The 19331-nt window shown below is 39.1% G+C and overlaps 1 protein-coding gene across 4 annotated transcripts in view; it reads right to left on the reverse strand.

Moving 5' to 3' along the window:
• Positions 1–19331, reverse strand: part of AP3B1 (adaptor related protein complex 3 subunit beta 1) — a 217981-nt gene that overhangs the window by 173799 nt on the left and 24851 nt on the right. For all 4 annotated transcript variants that reach the window (XM_042448309.1, XM_042448311.1, XM_042448310.1 and 1 more), the window contains exons 2-4: positions 8433–8508; positions 4069–4143; positions 2011–2106 (exon numbers count right to left, since the gene is read on the reverse strand). In XM_042448309.1, the coding sequence (XP_042304243.1) occupies positions 2011–2106; positions 4069–4143; positions 8433–8508 (247 nt within the window). The remainder of the gene's footprint in view (positions 1–2010; positions 2107–4068; positions 4144–8432; positions 8509–19331) is intronic.

Below are 19331 nucleotides of genomic sequence, written 5' to 3' on the forward strand. Positions count from 1 at the left end.
CCTCTTCTTTGCATTTCCCCATTTTCCCTCCGTTTGCAAACTGATCTTCAAACCTTGCCTCTTCTGGTATTTCCCCATTTTCCCTCCGTTTGCAAACTGATCTCCAAACCTTGCCTCTTCTTTGCATTTCCCCATTTTCCCTCCGTTTGCAAACTGATCTTCAAACCTTGCCTCTTCTGGTATTTCCCCATTTTCCCTCCGTTTGCAAACTGATCTCCAAACCTTGCCTCTTCTTTTTATTTCAGACCGCTTGCAAGCTGATCTCCAAACCTTTGCTTCTCTTCCTCCTCCTCCTTGCGTTTCCTCTGAAAACCAAGCTTCTCTTCCCCCCCCCCTCCAGTTCTACTTTGAAGCCAACCTTAAAATCTGTCTCCAAAAATCTGCCCTCAACTTATCCACGAGGCATATCAAAATCCAACTTATACATGAGGTCGACTTGTACACTATTATATACGGTATGAATCCATTGGTTTTAAATACAGTGAGTCCTTGGTATCCATTGGGGTTTGGTTCCAAGACCCTCTCCCTCAGTGGATACTAAAATCCATTGATGTTCAAGTACTATTATATACAACACGGTAGTAAAATGGTGCTCCTTATAAAAAATAACAAAATCAAGGTTTGCTTTCTGGGATATATATATGTATAAAATTTCAAGCCGTAGATAGTTGGATCTATGGATAAAGAATCCGTGGATATGGAGGGTGACTATATGCATGCTCTTTTAACAGATGCTATGCATTGTGAGCTGGCATCATGTTCCCATTTGTTGCTGTATTTTAACCTATTGTCCCCTCCCTCAATCCATTGGGGGAAATGGGTAAGAAATAAATATTGTTGTTGTTGCTATTTACATCTTCCCAAAAATGCAGGGGCTCAAGCTACAGCATGTTACTAGGACGATACCACCATCGGACAGAGACCAAACCCTACCAATAACATTATCACTACTTCTAAAAATTACATAACAGAGGAGTTCACACTTACTCCTTGCATGAATAGAAAAGGACTTTGTCCACCCCAGGTTAAAAATACCATGTTCAAAGCCATTTCTTGTCCTTGGCTGTTTTTTATTATCAAGTTGTTTGTTATGATACATATACAGTCGGCTGTTCGTATCTGGGAGGGTTCTGTTCTGGACCCGCAACCCACAGATGCCAAAAACCATGGGACCTCAAGACCCATTCATTTTGACGGTGGCGCACCGTATGCGTGTCCTTAACAGCATGGCTGTGTGTATGCACTACCATTGGAGTTAATGAGCAGGCCCATCTGCAGATGCTCAAATCCACCGATGGCAAGCCCACAACTGGGCAGGCCTAGAATAGTATCCAGGATGTGACACAGCCATTTTAGCCTTCTTTTTTTAGACTTTAAACTCATTGTTGTGTATACAAAAGACTGACATTCAGTCCAAGCCCGTGCTTGGGTTTGTTTTACCACCTTCAACGTGTTAATCCCGCATATAACCTCAAAACAATTCCAAACTGTAGAAAAGAGCCTTGGTCTTGGATCATCCTATTTTTAGCAACTATGGTTCTTGGTTCTCTTGTTTTAGATGTGCTTGAAACACTTTTCAAGCAATCTACAAGACTCTTATAAAAGATGGGAAGGAAACCTATACATTTTTTAGACAACACTTTAATGATCTGAAGAGAAGCAGTGAAATAACCTAGAAGAGAAAAATTAAAGATTGCCTAGCTTGAGGGATAAAAGATTTGACAGAATATACAAATATTTTCCCTGCCTGTAACAAATAGAATTAAACAGCAGATATGCAATATACCAGATGTTCATGTAACAATTGTTGTTTTGCAAGTAAAACTAGCTGTTAAAGCAGAGTTTGGGATATTATATAAAGGCAAAACAGAAAGCCTGACATCATAACAAGATGCTATGATAATCAGGTGTCAGATATTCGTCAGTTTGCTTTTTTCCCCTAAAGATTATTTTTTAGTTTTGTAATGACAAAACAACTTCCAGAAAGTTCTGGTAATAGTATTTACTCACTTTCAGTGCACGCTGAAAGGTACTAATTGACAGAAGTGCCAGATCCTGCTGCTCCTCTGCATAGCGCATCAGATAAACATACACAAGCTTTTTAATCTGAAAAGCAAACGGATTCATTTAGATTAGCGTAATATGATTTAACATCATTTATATTTCATATCCATAAAGTGTGAAAGAAGAATTTTGCATTTAAAATTATTTTTAAGACACTTTTATGTCCAATGTATTTCTGAAAAGTCATTCATGAGGCACAGTCATTCTGGACTCTGTGAGGCAAATATTTGTATATGAAAAGGCTTCCAAGCTCTCAAAGAGTTTCATATGTACTATGTGTTAAAGGAATTATATTTTAGTTAAGTTCCAAACAAAATGCATTTATATTAAACTAAGCACAGACAAAAACTGTTCTGACTGACCACAAGGGTATATAATGGAAACTCTGAAAAACCTTTAACTACAGCTGTGCTGTAATTGTCGCTATCAGAAGAAAGATTTTTCTGCCCATTCTGCCAAAAAGCAAGATATTAAATCACAGAAGGTTACAAGGCAGTAAATTATTTGTTGTTCTAGTATGAACAAGCAGCAATCAACATTGACAACAAGAGGCCTGTATAGTGAATGACTGCAGGTGTGCAGAGAAAGCCTCCTTTCCTTGAAACCACTCTGAGACTAGAGGCAGGAGTACTTCAGTTTCGTGACTGCACCATTCTTTTATCATTTACCTTCATTCAATGTTACAGCACTCCTCCCTTTAAAACTAATAATAACAGGGCCACATTAGAGTTGAGGAACACAGCCAGACCTGTTTAATTAGATTATCAATACAAGTATATCAAACTTCATGAGTTATTGACTAAACCTTTGATTATTTCTGTTCTACACCACCAATTGCTTTCTAGGTCACTTTTCTGCATCTTTAGGTGTATAACGAAGGCCAGGGCAATGCGCTCTTATGAAATGAATTTCAGAAAATACTTTGTCAGAAAAGACTTTACAGCAAAATGTCCTTCTCAAGTTTTGAAATCCTTCCTGGTCTGGTCATACACTCTGCAAAGAAATTCTATTTTAAAGGTAATTCTAAACAGGAATACCACCCATAATCTATATGAAGAGAGCACAATCAAATCTCCCTCTTGTTAATATGTTGCCACAGAATTAAATTCATAGCATACATAAGCTTATGAGGCAGTACCTAAGTATCAGCAAGATACTTTCTCAACTGCCAAAATGCCCTCTATTAAACCTTGAAGACATGCCTTTCTCCCATTTAAATAGCAAGTATATTGTGCCCTAAAATACGGTATTAAGACATATGAAACAATACTGAGCAGATCTGGTCTCATAGGGTGGATCGGAGAACCCCCACATGTGAGTTACTCCGATCTCTTCAGAGGAAAAGCAAAGTACTGTAGATGGGTGGGGGTGTTAAGTTTGTTTATTTGAATGTTTCCTCTTTCTTCCAAAAGTGGGATTATGGGCAGCTTCACAGCAAACAGAATATGCCTGGCAAGATATGACTCACTTCACTCACTGAACCCAGGATGTTGGTTTAAGCTGCTATGGAACACTTAGCTACCAGAGCTGAAGTACACACATTTCCACAGTTGGAGGGCAAAGTATACAAATCACTTGATTTTCCCTGGGATGAATGCAAACAGTGAATTGATCCACTGAAAAGTGAAGTAAGTAAAATACAGCTGACTGTTATAAAAAATGGGCCTGCCAAAACACTATGAAAATCTTCTGGAATACAATCATACCATCTTTTCCTTATATTCATATAGTTCTATGTATCCACTCTACATTTAAAAAAATTCAAATAGCCAACACAAGTAGCTTAATCAGGTTGACTTTCACTGCAATCCTGTTTACCCCCCCCCAAAAAAAAATCAAGAATATTTCACCCAATAAGTATAACATGTCATCACATTTTCATTGCTGTTTAATTTGAATTAAACTGGAATGAACTCTAATGAAAAGCAATTTCATGGGACAGAGCTACGATTTTTTAAGGTGTACTAAAAAAATTATAATGACAAATGAGATTTATTGCCATACCTCAATATTCTTACTTGCTACATTCTTCACTACAGCAGGAAACAATTCAGATGCATTTTTGCCTCTGGCGATCATCTTAAAACATAAAACATATTTTATTATAACATGCTATTTTTAAGACTAACCACTATGGATTATATCTCTTCCTGTAATCTTTTGATTTTCAGATTATTTAAAACCATTAAGAATATCCTTTCAAAAATCACTGCTAACCCACTATACAACTATATTAAAGATAATCATCAAATCCAACTTTTGGCTAAAAAATACCTTCTAAACTGCAGAAACATATTTATAGAAGTATTTTTGGGTTGCTTTGGACATGAAAATAACATGCATCAAAAAAAAATGTCAACCAGAACAATGATTAACTTTCTATTCAAAACTATTGGTCACAACCAGCTTCCTTGCCAGTTTGTCCAGTTTTTAGAAGCAAAATATCCAGTCAGCTGTACTGATTTAAATATTAACATCACAAAAATCCCTAATAGTTATAATTAGACTGTAACATTTAAAACATATGAAAAAAATTTTCAAGGACATTTGATATAGTCACATCACCATCCTACTAGAGTAGTGGGTACTTAAAATATCATTGAATTTAAAATATATCATGGAAATTCACATGTGTGTCTTGCATTATTTAACTGACCAACCGTAATAGCTGCAGTGTACCATGTAAATATGTATTTAGGATCTTTTAAAAGTGTATTTTGTCTCATTAAGTTATAATGATCAGTGTAAATCCTCCTTTGTTCATGGCTCATTAGCCCAATAGAACATAATGGGTCTTTCAAAGACTAAGATATCATTTAAATTTAGAGGCTTTAAACAGCCTGTGTGCTAAAAGCTTCAGTCTTTTATGTTGTACACAGGGTGGTAACAGTATTTAAGAGTGCATAGGTTTCTTTGCTGACCTGTTGCTGTTCACAATAGGGCATAACATCAGCTACTATATAGCCAGAGTTGTTACAGATTACACTTTGCAAGCAGCAATACTGTATAGCTCTACACTCTTTTATAAACTGAGAATAGAATCTTTACTGGAGTCTGTGGCCTGTTCCAGACAAGCCAAAATAAAGCTGCTTCGAGTCACTTTGGAGGTATGGTATTTCAATGATGCATACGTCCTAAGAGTCCAAAAGCTGCACCAAAGCGACGCTCCAGTCCTAAGAATTGGAGTGCAGCTTTGGTGCAGCTTCCAGACTCTTAGGACTCATGTATCATTGAAATACCATACCTCCAAAGTGGCTCGAAGCAGCTTTATTTTGGCCTGTTTGTAACAGGCCTGTAGCTTCAATTTTGTCCCATTATAAAAGAGGCTACATCTCTTGTTATATTAAGAGTTGTCTCCAGCAGCTTATTTTCACCATGAATGTTCAATTCATTGTGTTCTTTCAAGGTCTAGCAAGACAAGCTGCTTAAACTCAAAGAGATTTAACTCAAACAGTATATTCTAAAAGTAATACAAAAGACTGAAATTAATACATTAAAACAAAGTTTCTGCTTTTAAAATAAACTGAGTTTCCACTTAAGCATACACAGAAGTAGATAAAAAAGTCTAAAACTGTATGGGGTAATTAAGTTATTGTTTAGAAAATCTGTATGGTACAATATATGGAAAAGGAAGTCAAACAACTCATTGTATTAGGAGTCAATGGAAATATTTTACTCCCAGTGTATTATTTTAAAATACCAATAAAAACATTAATTAAAAAAGCAAAAAAATAAATAAAACTCTACTAAGGCAAGGGCTGGGGTCTGGTCATAAACAATTTCTCTGTCAAAAATGCAAGGACAGCCATGTTGAGCCTCATCCATAATGTCACCTGCCAACTATACAGACAGAAAGGGCACAGGCCCCATGACCATGAGATTCCTAGGAAGGAAAACCATAACATTTTCTTCTTCATCTGCAGCAACCAAGCAATTCCTTTTGAGAAATGGGTTTGTCTCCATCCTCTGCAAAGCTGTAGGCCCCATGCTAAGCAGACTGGAATGAGACTGTTATAAAGTTGTGTTACTACGTCTGCATGCAGGTTTTGTAACAGGCAAGAGTATATCGGCTAGTGCAGGAAGATAAAGAAAATTACTACAATGACCAATGCAGGGAAAAAGAAGACAACAACAGAAAGGAAAGATCAAGAACAAGATCTGGGAAATCAAAGGAAAATTCAAACCCAGGACCAGGATGCTCTATGACAACAAAAATAACATAATTCAAGACCAGGAAAGAATAAAAAGATGTTGGATGCAATACACAAAAGAGTTATATAAAAGAGATGACAACATGAAGGACACATAGAATGAAAAGCCATAGGAAGATAAACCCCAAATTCTAAAAAGTGAGGAGGAATCTGCAATAAGAGAAATGGCGAAAAACAAACAGATGATATTCCAGTTGAACTGCTGCAATCCACATTGACAGAGTCAACTCTAGTGCTAACCAACATATGTCAACAGATATGGAAAACAAAATGATAGTCAAAAAATTGGAAGCCATTAATATACATCCCCATTCATAAAAAAGGAAATACAAAAGACTGTAGAAACTATAGGACCATAGCACTGATCTCCAACATAATTAAAATCATGCTCAAAATTTTGCAACATAGACTCCAACTGTACATGGAGAGAGAAATCCCAGAGATTCAAGTGGGATTCAGGAAAGTAAGAGGCACCAGGGACAACATTGCAAACATAAGATGGCTAAGGAAGTACACCAGGGAATTCCAAATGAAAATCAGCATGTGCTTTATAGACTATGGCAAAACCTTTGACTTCATAGATCATGAAAGGCTATAGAACACCCTTAAAGACATGGGAGTGCCAACACATCTGATAATACTGATGAAGAATCTGTACTCACGATAAGAGGCTACTGTCAGAACAGAATATGGAGAAATAGAATGGTTCCCAATTGGCGAAGGGGTCAGACAAGGCTGTATCCTTTCATCCTATCTATTCAACTTGTATGAAGCACATATTATAAGAAAAGAAGGTCTGGACACAGAAGAAGGAGGACTGAAAATAGAAGGAAGGAATATCAACAATCTAAGATATGCAGATGACACCATAGTAATAGCATGAAACCTCACAGACCTGGAACACCTATTAAGGAAGATCAAGGAAGAAAGTGCACGCCTACTGTTGAACATAAAGAAAATGAAAATAAAGACCATGGACAATCTACACAAATTTAACCTAGAAAATGAGGAAATAGAAATAGTAAAATAATTCTCTTATCTGGGATCAAACATTGATAGGAACAGGGACTGCAACCAAGAAAATTAACAATGGGGAGAGCAGGTATGAAAAAACTAGAAAAAGATTCTAAAATGCAAAGATATACAACTGAACAAAAGGTTAGAACCACAGAACCATACAAGCCACCATGGTCCCTATTACCATGCATGGATGTGAGAGCTGGACAGTTAAGAAAGAGTATAACAGGATAATCAATTAATTTCAGATGTGGTGGTGGAGAAGAGTGTTGAGGATCCCATGGACAGACAAAAGGACAAACAAATGGGTCCTAGAGCAGATCTCCCTGGAAGCCAAGATGCTGTTATACTTTCAACACATCATAAATTTGATTCAGAACACCTTGCATATATTGCTAAAGGATTATTTTACTGTAGGCAAAAGAAACAAGAAAACATGCCTAATATTATACTGGCATCCATGTATTATTACTAATGAATTTTATAAAACAATGAAGCCTTTCTTTTAGACATGGAAATATTTCTATAGAAAATTTCCTGCAGAAAATGTAGGCACTGGAAAATCTTCCACTTCAAATGACATGGCAAAGGATATCTAGGGTTCACATTTATTGAAAAGCAGCATTTCATGCTACACAGGAAACTACTTTAAAAATTAAAGAAGAATTTCAGAAGCTGTTTGTTATAAAGCTGGTTTGAAGGTAGTTGGAGATCTACTATTCTGGTGCCCTTGGATATAATAAATTTGTTCTTGATTCCAGTTTATGGTTGAATCAAGACAATTGTTAAAGGATCCATTACAATCTGTCTCCAATATCCAAATAATATCCACAGAAATGCAATTAACATGATATCCATTATGTATAAAACCAAGGTCCTCTAGCTGGCTGACCATATGTCAGCTTATGCAGATTGCATCTAACATGATCCACTGTGTGAGCTACACTATATCAATAAGGTGCAGAAAAAACATTTGTTATTTTCTGGAATAAATGTGTACTGATAAAAATTAGTAAATGCACACTTAAGTCAACAGCTACTTTTTAAAGATTTACCGCTTTCAAAGAAAACCTGGCAACTTAATGCAAAAATGCAACACATCCAGAGCTCTCTGTTGAACAAACATTTAAGAAAACATACCCCAACAACTCTCTTCATTGCATCCAGCTTGGCAGAATCTTTGTTGCTTTCCAACATTTGCTTCAGATCATCATTTCTATGAAAGAAAGAGAAAATTTATTGTGTAAATCAATTGTTATCGCAGTCTTGTTATGGCTAATGAAGCTTTTGGGGGGCGGGGCGTTTAAGAAGTGTCTCAACATGTCTTATTATTGCATACTTTTCCACAAAGCTGTTTTTTCTCCAAAGAAAAGGGTCTGGTGGAAATTAAGGGCCCGAACAGACAGGCCAAAATAAAGCTGTTTTGGGTCACTTTAGAGGTATGCTGTTTAAATGCTGCATGCGTCCTTAGAGGCCTAAAGCCATGCCAAAGCCGCGCTCCAGTCCTAAGGACTAGAGCACAGCTTTAACGCAGCCTCTGGCCTCTTAAGATGTGTGTATCATTTAAACAGCAAACCTCCAAAGTGACCCAAAGCAGCTTTATTTTGGCCTGTCTGTTTGGGTCCTAAATTACTGGTGAGTACTTCTTCCAGAACAAATCATAGTCATGTAATGGCTATTTTGTGAATGTTATTTATTTTACAGAATGTATCTTCTTAAATTAAAAATGAAAAAAATCAAAATATATCAGGTTAGCATATTCCCAGACAATGATGGCTTGATTTTTACAGTGCTTGTTAAGAAAAGGACCACCTGGCTCACTACGGAAATTATGTAGGTAACTGTGGTAATCTCCTCCTTCGGTACAAATAGCTGTAGTCGAACCTATGCAAGAAAGAACTACAGAAAGAACATTGAAGGTACTGTCTATCTAACACAGTTAAGATGAACAAACAAACAGTCTCATATTCAGAATAAAATACACTATAGGAGGAGTGGGAAAAGGTTGCAAAGTCATTCTTCAGAGGAGGAAGAATCATAGAATCATAGAGTTGGAAGAGACCGCAAGGGCCATCCAGTCCAACCCCCTGCCATGCAGGAAATCCAAGTCAAAGCATCCCCAACAGATGGCCATCCAGCCTCCGTTCAAAGACCTCCAAGGAGGGAGACTCCACTACATCCGAGGAAGTGTGTTCCACTGTTGAACAGCCCTTACTGTCAGGAGGATCCTCCTAATGTTCAGGTGGAATCTCTTTTCCTGGAGCTTGCATCCATTGCTCCGGTTCCTAGTCTCTGGAGCAGCCGAAAACAAGCTTGCCCCCTCCTCAATATGGCATCCCTTCAAATATTTAAACAGGGCTATCATATCACCTCTTAACCTTCTTTTCTCCAAGCTAAACATCTCCAGCTCCCTAAAGTGTTCCTCATAGGACATGGTTTCCAGACCTTTCACCGTTTTAGTCGCCCTCCTTTGGACACGCTCCAGTTTCTCACTGTTCTTTTTGAATTGTGGAGCCCAGAACTGGGCACAATATTCCAGGTGAGGCCTGACCAGAGCAGAATATAATGGCACTATTACTTCCCTTGATCTAAACACTATACTTTTATTGATGCAGCCTAAAATCGCATTGGCCTTGTTAGCTGCCGCATCGCACTGTTGACTCATGTTCAACTTGTGGTCTACTTGGACTCCTAGATCCCTTTCACGTGTTGTCTCCTTAAGCCAGGTGTCCCCCATCCTATATCTGTGCATTTCATTTTTCAGCCCGAAGTGCAGTACCTTACATTTCTCCCTGTTGAAGTTCATTTTGTTAGTTGTGGCCCAGCTTTCTAGTCTATTCAGGTCATTTTGAATTTTGATCCTGTGCTCTGGAGTATTAGCTATTCCCCTAATTTGGTGTGTAAAGATAAGGAGGCTAGTGGTCGGGTTGAGCGGGCGAGTGGAGGACAGGAGGACCCAGAAGAGGGGAGAGATGGAGAAGGAACTCAGGTGGAAGGGAGAAAGGAGTTTGGCATTGCACCTGAGGGGAGGGCGGAGGCCCTGGGGGGTTTAAAAAGAGGCAAGGGAGAGGCGCAAGGAGGAGGGAGAGCAAGCGGAAGACGGGGACGCGGAGAGGAGGCGTGGAAAGGGAAAGGAGAGGTGAGCTTGGGAAGAGGAGAAGCAGCCGGGGAAAGAAGAGACTCCATAGGAGGGAAGGTGCGAGTGGGTCCGGTGCTGGGGACTCACCCTGCTTGTTCTCGAGAAGAGTGGGAAAAGAGAGGACGGCCCTGGAACCCTGAAGTAGGTAGAAGAAGGGAGGGGCTGGAGGAAGGCGAGGAGCCGTGGTGGGAGCTAAGGGAAAGACGCCAAACAGGAGCGGCCCCACCAAGACGTCCCACGAGGGAAAGAGCAAGGAACCCAATAGAGGAGTATTGTCCTCCCCGCTCACACACCCTGTAAAGAAGAGCCCTAGAACCAAGGACGCCCTGGAGGGAAGGAAGGAGTCCTTACTGAGCCAGTGGAGCAACTAGGCTGTGCTACAATAGCTTTGAGACTTTATTTTCTGCTACTCTCACCAGTGAAGTAACTGGGAGGTAGGCTTGGGCAATTGTGTAACCAGCGAATGGGAATAAATGAAAGACTGTGAGCTTGGATATTGGCCTCATTGTGTGTTTATAAAACTGTTTTGGTGGCATTCATGGAGCCAGTCCCAGGGGCGGTGCCTAGGGGTGGGGTTGCCCCGCCCACAGGTGTCATCTGCAAATTTGATAAGTATGCTCCCAATTCTGTCATCCAAGTCATTGATAAAGATGTTGAACAGTACTGACCCCAGGACAGAGCCCTGTGGGACCCCACTGGTCACTTCTCTCCAGGATGAAAAGGAGCCATTGTTGAGCACCCTTTGGGTTCAGGCGGTCAGCCAATTACAAATCCATGTAACAGTTGCCTTGTCTAGCCCACATTTCACTAGCTTGTTTGCAAGAATGTCATGGGGAACTTTGTCAAAGGCCTTACTGAAATCAAGATATATTATATCCACAGCATTCCCTTCATCTAACAAGCTGGTAACTTTATCAAAGCACGAGATAAGATTTGTCTGGCATGACTTCTTTCTTTGAAAACCGTGTTGACTTTTTGTGATTGTGGCATTGCTTTCTAAATGTTCACATACTCTCTTTTAAATGATCTGCTCCAGAATCTTTCCTGGTATTGATGTCAGACTAACTGGACGATAATTGTTTGGATCCTCTTTTTTCCCCCTTTTTGAAGATGGAGACAACGTTTGCCCCCCTCCAGTCTGCTGGCACCTCTCCTGTTCTCCAGAAGTTTTCAAAGATTATTGCCAATGGCTCCGATATTACATTTGCCAGTCATATCCCTCTTAGAATACAGTATGATCCAAAGCATTATTAAGCAGCAACCCTATAAATGTATTATGAATATATTAACTGAAGATGTCCCAACTCAAACCCATTTCTCATTGCATACACATTTTTATTTATTTCTAAAGTTTATATCCTACAATAAAACCAAAATTATGTATCAAAAAGATGTATTTAAAACAATAAAAATAATTTAAACAGACTGGGGGGTGAAGCAGATGGGCAGCTTGGAGCAGCCAGAGTCTGCTTCACCCATGATCAAGCCCTGATCAGCCTGGGACAGTGGCAACTGGAGGGCCCACACTTAAAGAAGACCGCAATCACAGTCCCAAATGGGTCACCAGCAAGGAGCAGCTTTGCACTGCTCCTTTTGTCAGCAGTCTCAGGCCACCTTGGGTGGATTCAGAATGGCTTCTGGTCACATCAAGGGGTGTGCATCATCTGCACACTACGCCCCTGAAGCAGCCAGAAGTCACACTTTTGGCTCATCTGTTTCGGACCTAAGACATATTAAATATATAACAGTTTTAAAAGATTAAAACAGTTTCAAACTCTGTGCATAGCATGTGAAGTAAAACAGTGAAGCCCAAAGACTTTAATATGCAGCCATGTTTTTACTTGGCACCTAAACAAAAACAGCATTAGCACCAATGAGGCCTGCAAGGGGAGGGCATTCCACAACTGGGGTGCCCTCTCCTATGTCCTCACCCCACTGTAAGGAATAGCTGAAAGCACTCCTGCAGACCTCAATCTCTGGGCAGGCACATATTCAGAGAGCTACTCCTCCACGTATCATGGTTCCAAACAACTTAGGACTTTAAATGTTATCACAGACAACTTGAATTCAAACCAGAAACATATTGGCCTGTTCAGGTATGTTAGGGGAACAGAGGGATTACAAAAGAATGGAATGAAGTTCTAGTTTATCAAGAGACCTGTTGAGGACAGGACATTCTTATTGCTTAGAGCCTGAAATGCTGGAAAAGCTTCAGTGAAACCACAGAACATGAGAAATTAAACAATTTGTTCCTCTCTGTGGCTAGCAACTCCATGAGCCTGGAATGTTCCTGACATGGCCATAGATTCCGTGAACTCACTAAAAGCAGAAAGAACAGCTCAAAACAAAAAACAGGAAAATTGGGGGGGGGGGGGGTTTAGCTGATAAAAAAATGTTTCAGTCTGAGAACTTACTTCAATTAACTTAATTTAATTTGCATTTTCCTTCTGCTTTTTTATCATATTTGCTGTTTCCAGGGCCTTTTGGATCTATTTACCTTTTAGTCTCATTTCTGAAAGAAGATGAGCTCTCTTGATTTGATCACAATTTTTTATTGTGCTTTTCACCATTTTTTCTCAACAGTTTTTTAGTGCTAGTTCATGAACTATTCTGAATAGATGTAGGCTTTTTTCTTAACCCAAAATTTCTTATTTTACTTTATTTGTCATTATGTTCAAAAATGACTGTTGCATTCAACTACACCCCTCATCAAATTCAATCTGAATTAATGTTTATCCAGATCCCTCTAGAACCAACACACTGTATTTCTCAACTTTCATTTTATCCCAGAATCCAATTCCTTCCCTTGGAAAAGATAGACTAACCTATACAGGTTGGAAATTATTAAACTTTAGGTAGTTTGGGACTGGTGGAAACTTTACAGATAGGAATCTACCATTTAGAGTCGTAATTTGAGTGCCGGACTCTGACTCTGGAGACCAGGGTTTGATTCCTGCTCAGCCATGAAACCCACTGCATGATCTTGGGCAAGTCATACGCTGTCAGCCTCAGGACAATGGAAATGGCAAACCTCCTTTGAACAAATCTTGCCAAACTGGAGAAGTGTGTTGAGATTCAGGCCCGTGACCTCCTTGATTTAATCCAGCCATATGGCGTACAGTCTTCCTCTCTTTCTACTACCTTCTACATTCCCTAGTAGTATTGTCTTTTCTAATGAATCGTGCCTTCTCATGATGTTGCCAAAGTACGCCAACCTCAGTTTCATCATCTTGGCTTTCAGGGAGAGTTCAGGCTTGATTTGTTCAAGGATCCCCACTTTTTTCTTTTCTTTTTGCTTTTTAAAAATAAAAATAATAAAATTTATTTATATCCCGCCCCTCTACAGTGGTGCCTCGGGTTACAAAATTAATTTGTTCCGCCATTCCTTTCGTAACCCGAAAATTTCGTAACCCGAAACACTTTTCCGTTAGCACTGGAAAGCCTATAGCTGCACTTTGCAGCATTTGAATTTCGCGCCGAAATGAATTTCGTAACCCGAAAAATATTTCGTAACCCGAAACAGTTTTTGCCAATCCAACTTTTTCGTATCCCGGAAATTTCGTAACCCGATCATTTCGTATCCCGAGGCACCACTATACAGTATAAGATTCAATCGAGGCGGCTTACAAAGATTAAAAAACATATATTCCAAAACCCTCAATCCCCCCTCTTAAAATACAATTAAACGATGTAAGAATTAAAACATACATAAAAGTAAAATTGATTTAAAAAATATTTTGGCTGTCCACAGTATCTTCAGCATTCTTCTCCAGCACCATGACTCAAATGAATGGATTTTCTTACTGTCCTGTTTCTTCACTGTCCAACTCACATCCATATATACCCCACTTGGTCTTCTAGGATGAGTTGAGTCTGTGCTGCAGAATTTTGAGCATAATTTTGCTTGTGTGAGAAATTAATGCTATGATCCTATAGCTGCTGCACTCTTTTGTGTCTCCTCTTTTGTGGATTGAAATGTATATTGAGGTGTTTCCAATCTGTCCACCATTGTTTTGTTTTCCATAATTACTGGCACATTTTAGCTAATTAGAGTTAATTCTGACTGTGTAGATTGTAGCAATTCAACTGGAATATCATCTATTCTTGGTAATTTATTCTTCCCAATTTCTCTTAGTGCAGCTTCCACCTCACTTTGTAGAATTTGGGGTTCATTTTCATATGGCTCACCATTTTATGTGTAACTCATTTTATCATCTCTTTAATATAGCTCCTCTGTGTATTGCTTTCACTGTCTTTTTATATCTTCTTGATCATGTAGTATGTTCTTATTCTTATTGTAGAGCATCACCACCCTTAGTTTCTACTTCCCTCTGTGTTCCGGATCTTCACGAACAGATCTCTCATTCTTCTGCTGCTGTTGTTGTCGTTGTCTTCTATTTCTCTTCATTGATTATTATAGTAGTTCTCTTTGTCTTTGCACACTAGTCACTGAAAGGTTGCATTCATGGTTCTGATTTTATTCCCATCCCTCTTTATTTTTGCTTCTCAACTTTCTTTTACTGTTTCAAGTGTTCTGTCTGTTATCCATTCTTCTTTCTCTTTCTTTTTGACCACTGATAGTGTTTTTCTGCATTCTTGCTTGACTATGGCCCTGGCTTCTGACTATAGTTCTTCTGATTCCCAGTCAATTAAGCTTATTACCACAAATCTACTTGTTACAGTTTCTGCAAAAGCTTTTGAAATGTTGTTCAGATAATATTTTGGTATGCTTTTTTTTTTTCCTCCAGCTTTCTTATAACTTTCGATATAAGCAGTTCCTGATCTGTGCCACTGACAGCACCTGGTCAAGTTCTGGCCACAAGAATGCAACTTCTCCATCTTTTATTTTCAATTCTGTAGTCTATCTGATTATTCTATTGACTTTCTGATGTCCAGGTGTTTAGTCTTCTCTCTAGTTGTATGACGGCATCTGCAATGAATACATCATTGGCCTCACAAAATTATATCAGTTGCTTGCCTGCTTCATTTTCTGTACCTAGTTCAAATCTACCTACAGTTTTTTATTCTTTGCTTCCCACTTGAGCACTCCAGTCACTTATTATTAGCAAGCAATCCTGTTTTGAAGTGCTATCACTTCTTTCCTGGACTCCATCATATAATTTCTCAATTTCTTCTTCCTCTGCCTTCATGGTTGATGCATATTTGTGGATTATAGTAATGTTTATAGGTTTTTCCTGACGTTTTGTTCAGATGATTCAGTCTGACTTTGCATTGTATCCTTTCACTGATCTTACAACATCTCTCCTCACTATTATTGCCACCCCATTTCGTCTTGTCACTTCATTTCCTGAGTAGAACACTTTGTGATTGTCAGTCTCAAAATGTCCCATTCCTGTCCATTTTAACTTACTCACCTCTAGTATTGCTACATTAATACATTTCATTTTTACTATACAGTATCTAGCTTTCCTTGGATTATGTTTCTCACGTTCAATGTTCCTATAATACATGTAGTACAACTCTGAACCTTGTTTACATTGTTGTAAATGTCTACTGTTTGCTTTCCCATCTTTTAAATTACAGTATGTTGTTCCGTTTGTCATGTCTCTGTGATTGCCCTCTTATTCTCCATTTTAACTGTGCTCAGGTTCTACCTTTTGATTCATTTTGGATTGCCTTGTCATTTTCTTGGTGAGAGGGTTTCACAAGGAAGCTCACCTTTGCCTCCCTTTGCACAGTACTAACATTTATTAGCTATGGTGCCACTGCTATCATCTGTAAAATCAATGACATCCACCACTACAGCTGCTCCCAGTAATTGTTTGTCTCCTGTTACTTTATATAGTTTTATACTAGGCTAGGTTGTTCCTCTTTCTATTCCCTTCAAGCTCTCTTCCTTCCTCTCTGTTGAGCCCACCGCAGATTATTCCTCTCAGATCCTCCTCCTTTTTCATTTCAAATCTTCCCCCCTCAAGCTGGCCAAGTCCCTTCTCAGCCATCCTTCCTTAGGACCTTTCAAAATCTGCCCCCCTTGTGCCCACTCCCAATTAACTTTCTGTTTCAGGGTGGTTGCAGCTACCAGGTCCTTCTGGGCTACCCCTGGCCCTGAGGACCACCTCCTCTGGCTTCTCAGTTGGGCCATTATACTTCTTGGTGGTGTCAGCAGCATGGTAGCTTTCTGTCCAGACTCCTCTCAGTCCTGCCACCCGACTCCATACAACTTGTTGCATTTTAACTTTATACTGAAAAACCCTAACACATATTGTATTAATTATATGGAAATTTGAGTAGCTCCACACAGGACAAAAAGTATTTATAGTAAAAAATACTTCTAGTAAAAATAATTTTACTTCTAACATAAGCACTCATCTACACAAAAATGGAAATTTAATCTAGGCCCCATTTCAACACAGAAGTCAATACAGATACAGGTTGAGTATTCCTTTTCTGAAACGCTTATGACCAAAAGCATTTTGGAGTTGGGATTTTTTTCAGATTTTGTAACACACAATTAGTGAAGTACATATCTGTGAGCCACCTTGAATCCCTCCTGGGAGACATTCAGCACACAAATGAAATAAATAAAATAAATATCTGTACTATATTTGTGAGGCTGGAGAAAGATGGAAGGCTGGAGGGAGGTATGAAGATCTGTGAAACAGAGGAAAGTATGGATCTGCACAGAGCACTATGCTTGGATTCCTGCCATTTCACAGATCCTCAGTCTCTCAAGTCTTAGTTATTTTTGCTGCCAGCGGCCTGCTTCTCCCTTTGAGGTGACAGCACTCCCGCTCATTCACAAGGCTAAAGAGAAGCCAAGAGGGGATCTGACCAGATCTGAGAAATGAACAAGCAGAAGCACCGCAATAGAGTAGAACCAGGCAGCTGGCAGGAAAAAAATCAGATATTGGAGGTTTTTAGATTTCTGGATTGGGATGCTAAACATGTATAAGCATCCTGAGGACATGTTCTTGTAAATAAAAAGTAGTTATCTTTCAGCACACAATGCAATACAATGTGCAATACTACTACACCAGTAAATCTCAGTAAAACCCCTGTACATTAGGTTAGGAATTTATGACTCTCCAGATGCTGCATAACTACAACTCTTCTTAGCTGTCTTCAGTAGCCAATGGAGGAGAGGAAATGAACTCTAAGAACACGTGGATGGCCCAAAGTTGCCCATCCCCACTCTGTTCACATCTAGTTAGGTTACTACAATATACTCTATGTTCGACTCTCTTGTAGTCAATTTGACAGTTTCCCCATTCCTGCTGTGTACTATTCACAGCATTATATAAGTTAGTCATTTGCATCTCAGTTATATGAAAAGCAGTCATCACAAGAAAGAAGCACAAGAACAAATCTATCAGTAATAATACTCACAAAATGAGTCCTTCCTCAAATGGCTGGGCAGTAGTATTAGTAATACTGCTCTCTTCTGTACTAGGCTCGGCTTTTAGGGTAACTTGAAGGGTCTCTGCTTTTTTGAGAATACTGCAAGCAGCACCACTGATTTTACCGAAGAAAGATTCTTTTTCCATTTTTCCACACATAGAATAGAGACGTAAGTAATGAGGCTTACTTATCCGTATCAAGATTGTAACATAGTTTCAAAACTTATGATGTAGGATAACCACTCCCTCTGTACTATATCAAAGGTCACTTCCTTACAGAAACACATTTAATTAGCCAACTTCAACAAACAATGATAACCAGCAAATACTTTTTGTCCTTTATTATAATGCTTTCTTGGTTAGAGTCTTAAGAATCATTATGAAGCATTACCAGAAATTCTATACTGCCATAAAAATGAACTCTCATACAATAGCTCTCTCAACGTAATTGATGCTGCATTCTAAAAATCAATTTGAAATCATGAAATTTACACACAATTTAACAGACTTTAGGAAAGCTGCTTTTTTATACATGGGGAACTTTATCAGTTTCTGGAGGTGGCTTTGGGTTGGATCAAGGCAAACAAACTGAAGATTAATCTAGGTAAAATTGAGATTATGTGGTATATGAAAACTGACTAATTTGATACCCTACTAAATTTAAGGTTCTCCTAGACTCAGGCTATCTGCAGAAGTTCAAGTTGTCATGTTGGCTAGGAGTACTTACTGTCAATGCAGACTTGTATGCCACTTGTAAGCCTCTCCAGAAATGGTGGGCCTAAGTTCAGTCAGCTATCCACAAATGATATCTAGTCTAGATAACTGTAACCCATCCACAAGGGGGTACTTTGAATATGGTTCAGAAACAACTGTGACATCAACTGGATATAAGTGGTGACAGGTTGGTTGGAGTATGTGACACAAATTGAACTTCCTTATCCATAGATTCTGCATCCATAGATTTCATCACCAAAAAGCTTGAAAATATTCCAGGAAAATATCCAAAAAACAAATCTTGATTTTGCCATTTTTATAAGGGACACCAGTGTATATAATGGGACTTGAGCATCCACTGACTCTGGTATCCACAGGGGTACTTAGAACCAAGCCCCAGAAGATACCAAGGGCCCACTGTATAATAGTTGTAAGTGCATTTTCAACTCCAGTTCAAGAAACTGGTATTGCCCTTGAAACCTGTAAACCAGATATGGACAAAATGTTTCCCCCCCTCTTTCTGCAGGCAGCTCCCCCTAGACTCTCCTTTCTTTTCCTGTTAAAAAAAGGGGGGGTCAACTACTCCTCAGTTGTAGGGATCTCTGCATTGTTTAACACAAAAAAGATTTTTCCCAAAACCAGAAATGGACTCTTGCCATACAGGGTGCGTGTGCATGACGCAAACACGACACGTCTGCACCTCCGGGCTCCACACTTCCGTCATGGAGGCGCCATTGGCACACTGATGACGACATCCGCACACACCAAGAAGAACCCATTTTTTCTGGGTTTTTCTTGGTCCAGAGGGACACCGCACGGTTTGGCTGC

The sequence above is a fragment of the Sceloporus undulatus genome, chromosome 2 (genome assembly GCF_019175285.1).
Source record: "Sceloporus undulatus isolate JIND9_A2432 ecotype Alabama chromosome 2, SceUnd_v1.1, whole genome shotgun sequence".
Lineage (NCBI taxonomy): Eukaryota > Metazoa > Chordata > Lepidosauria > Squamata > Phrynosomatidae > Sceloporus > Sceloporus undulatus.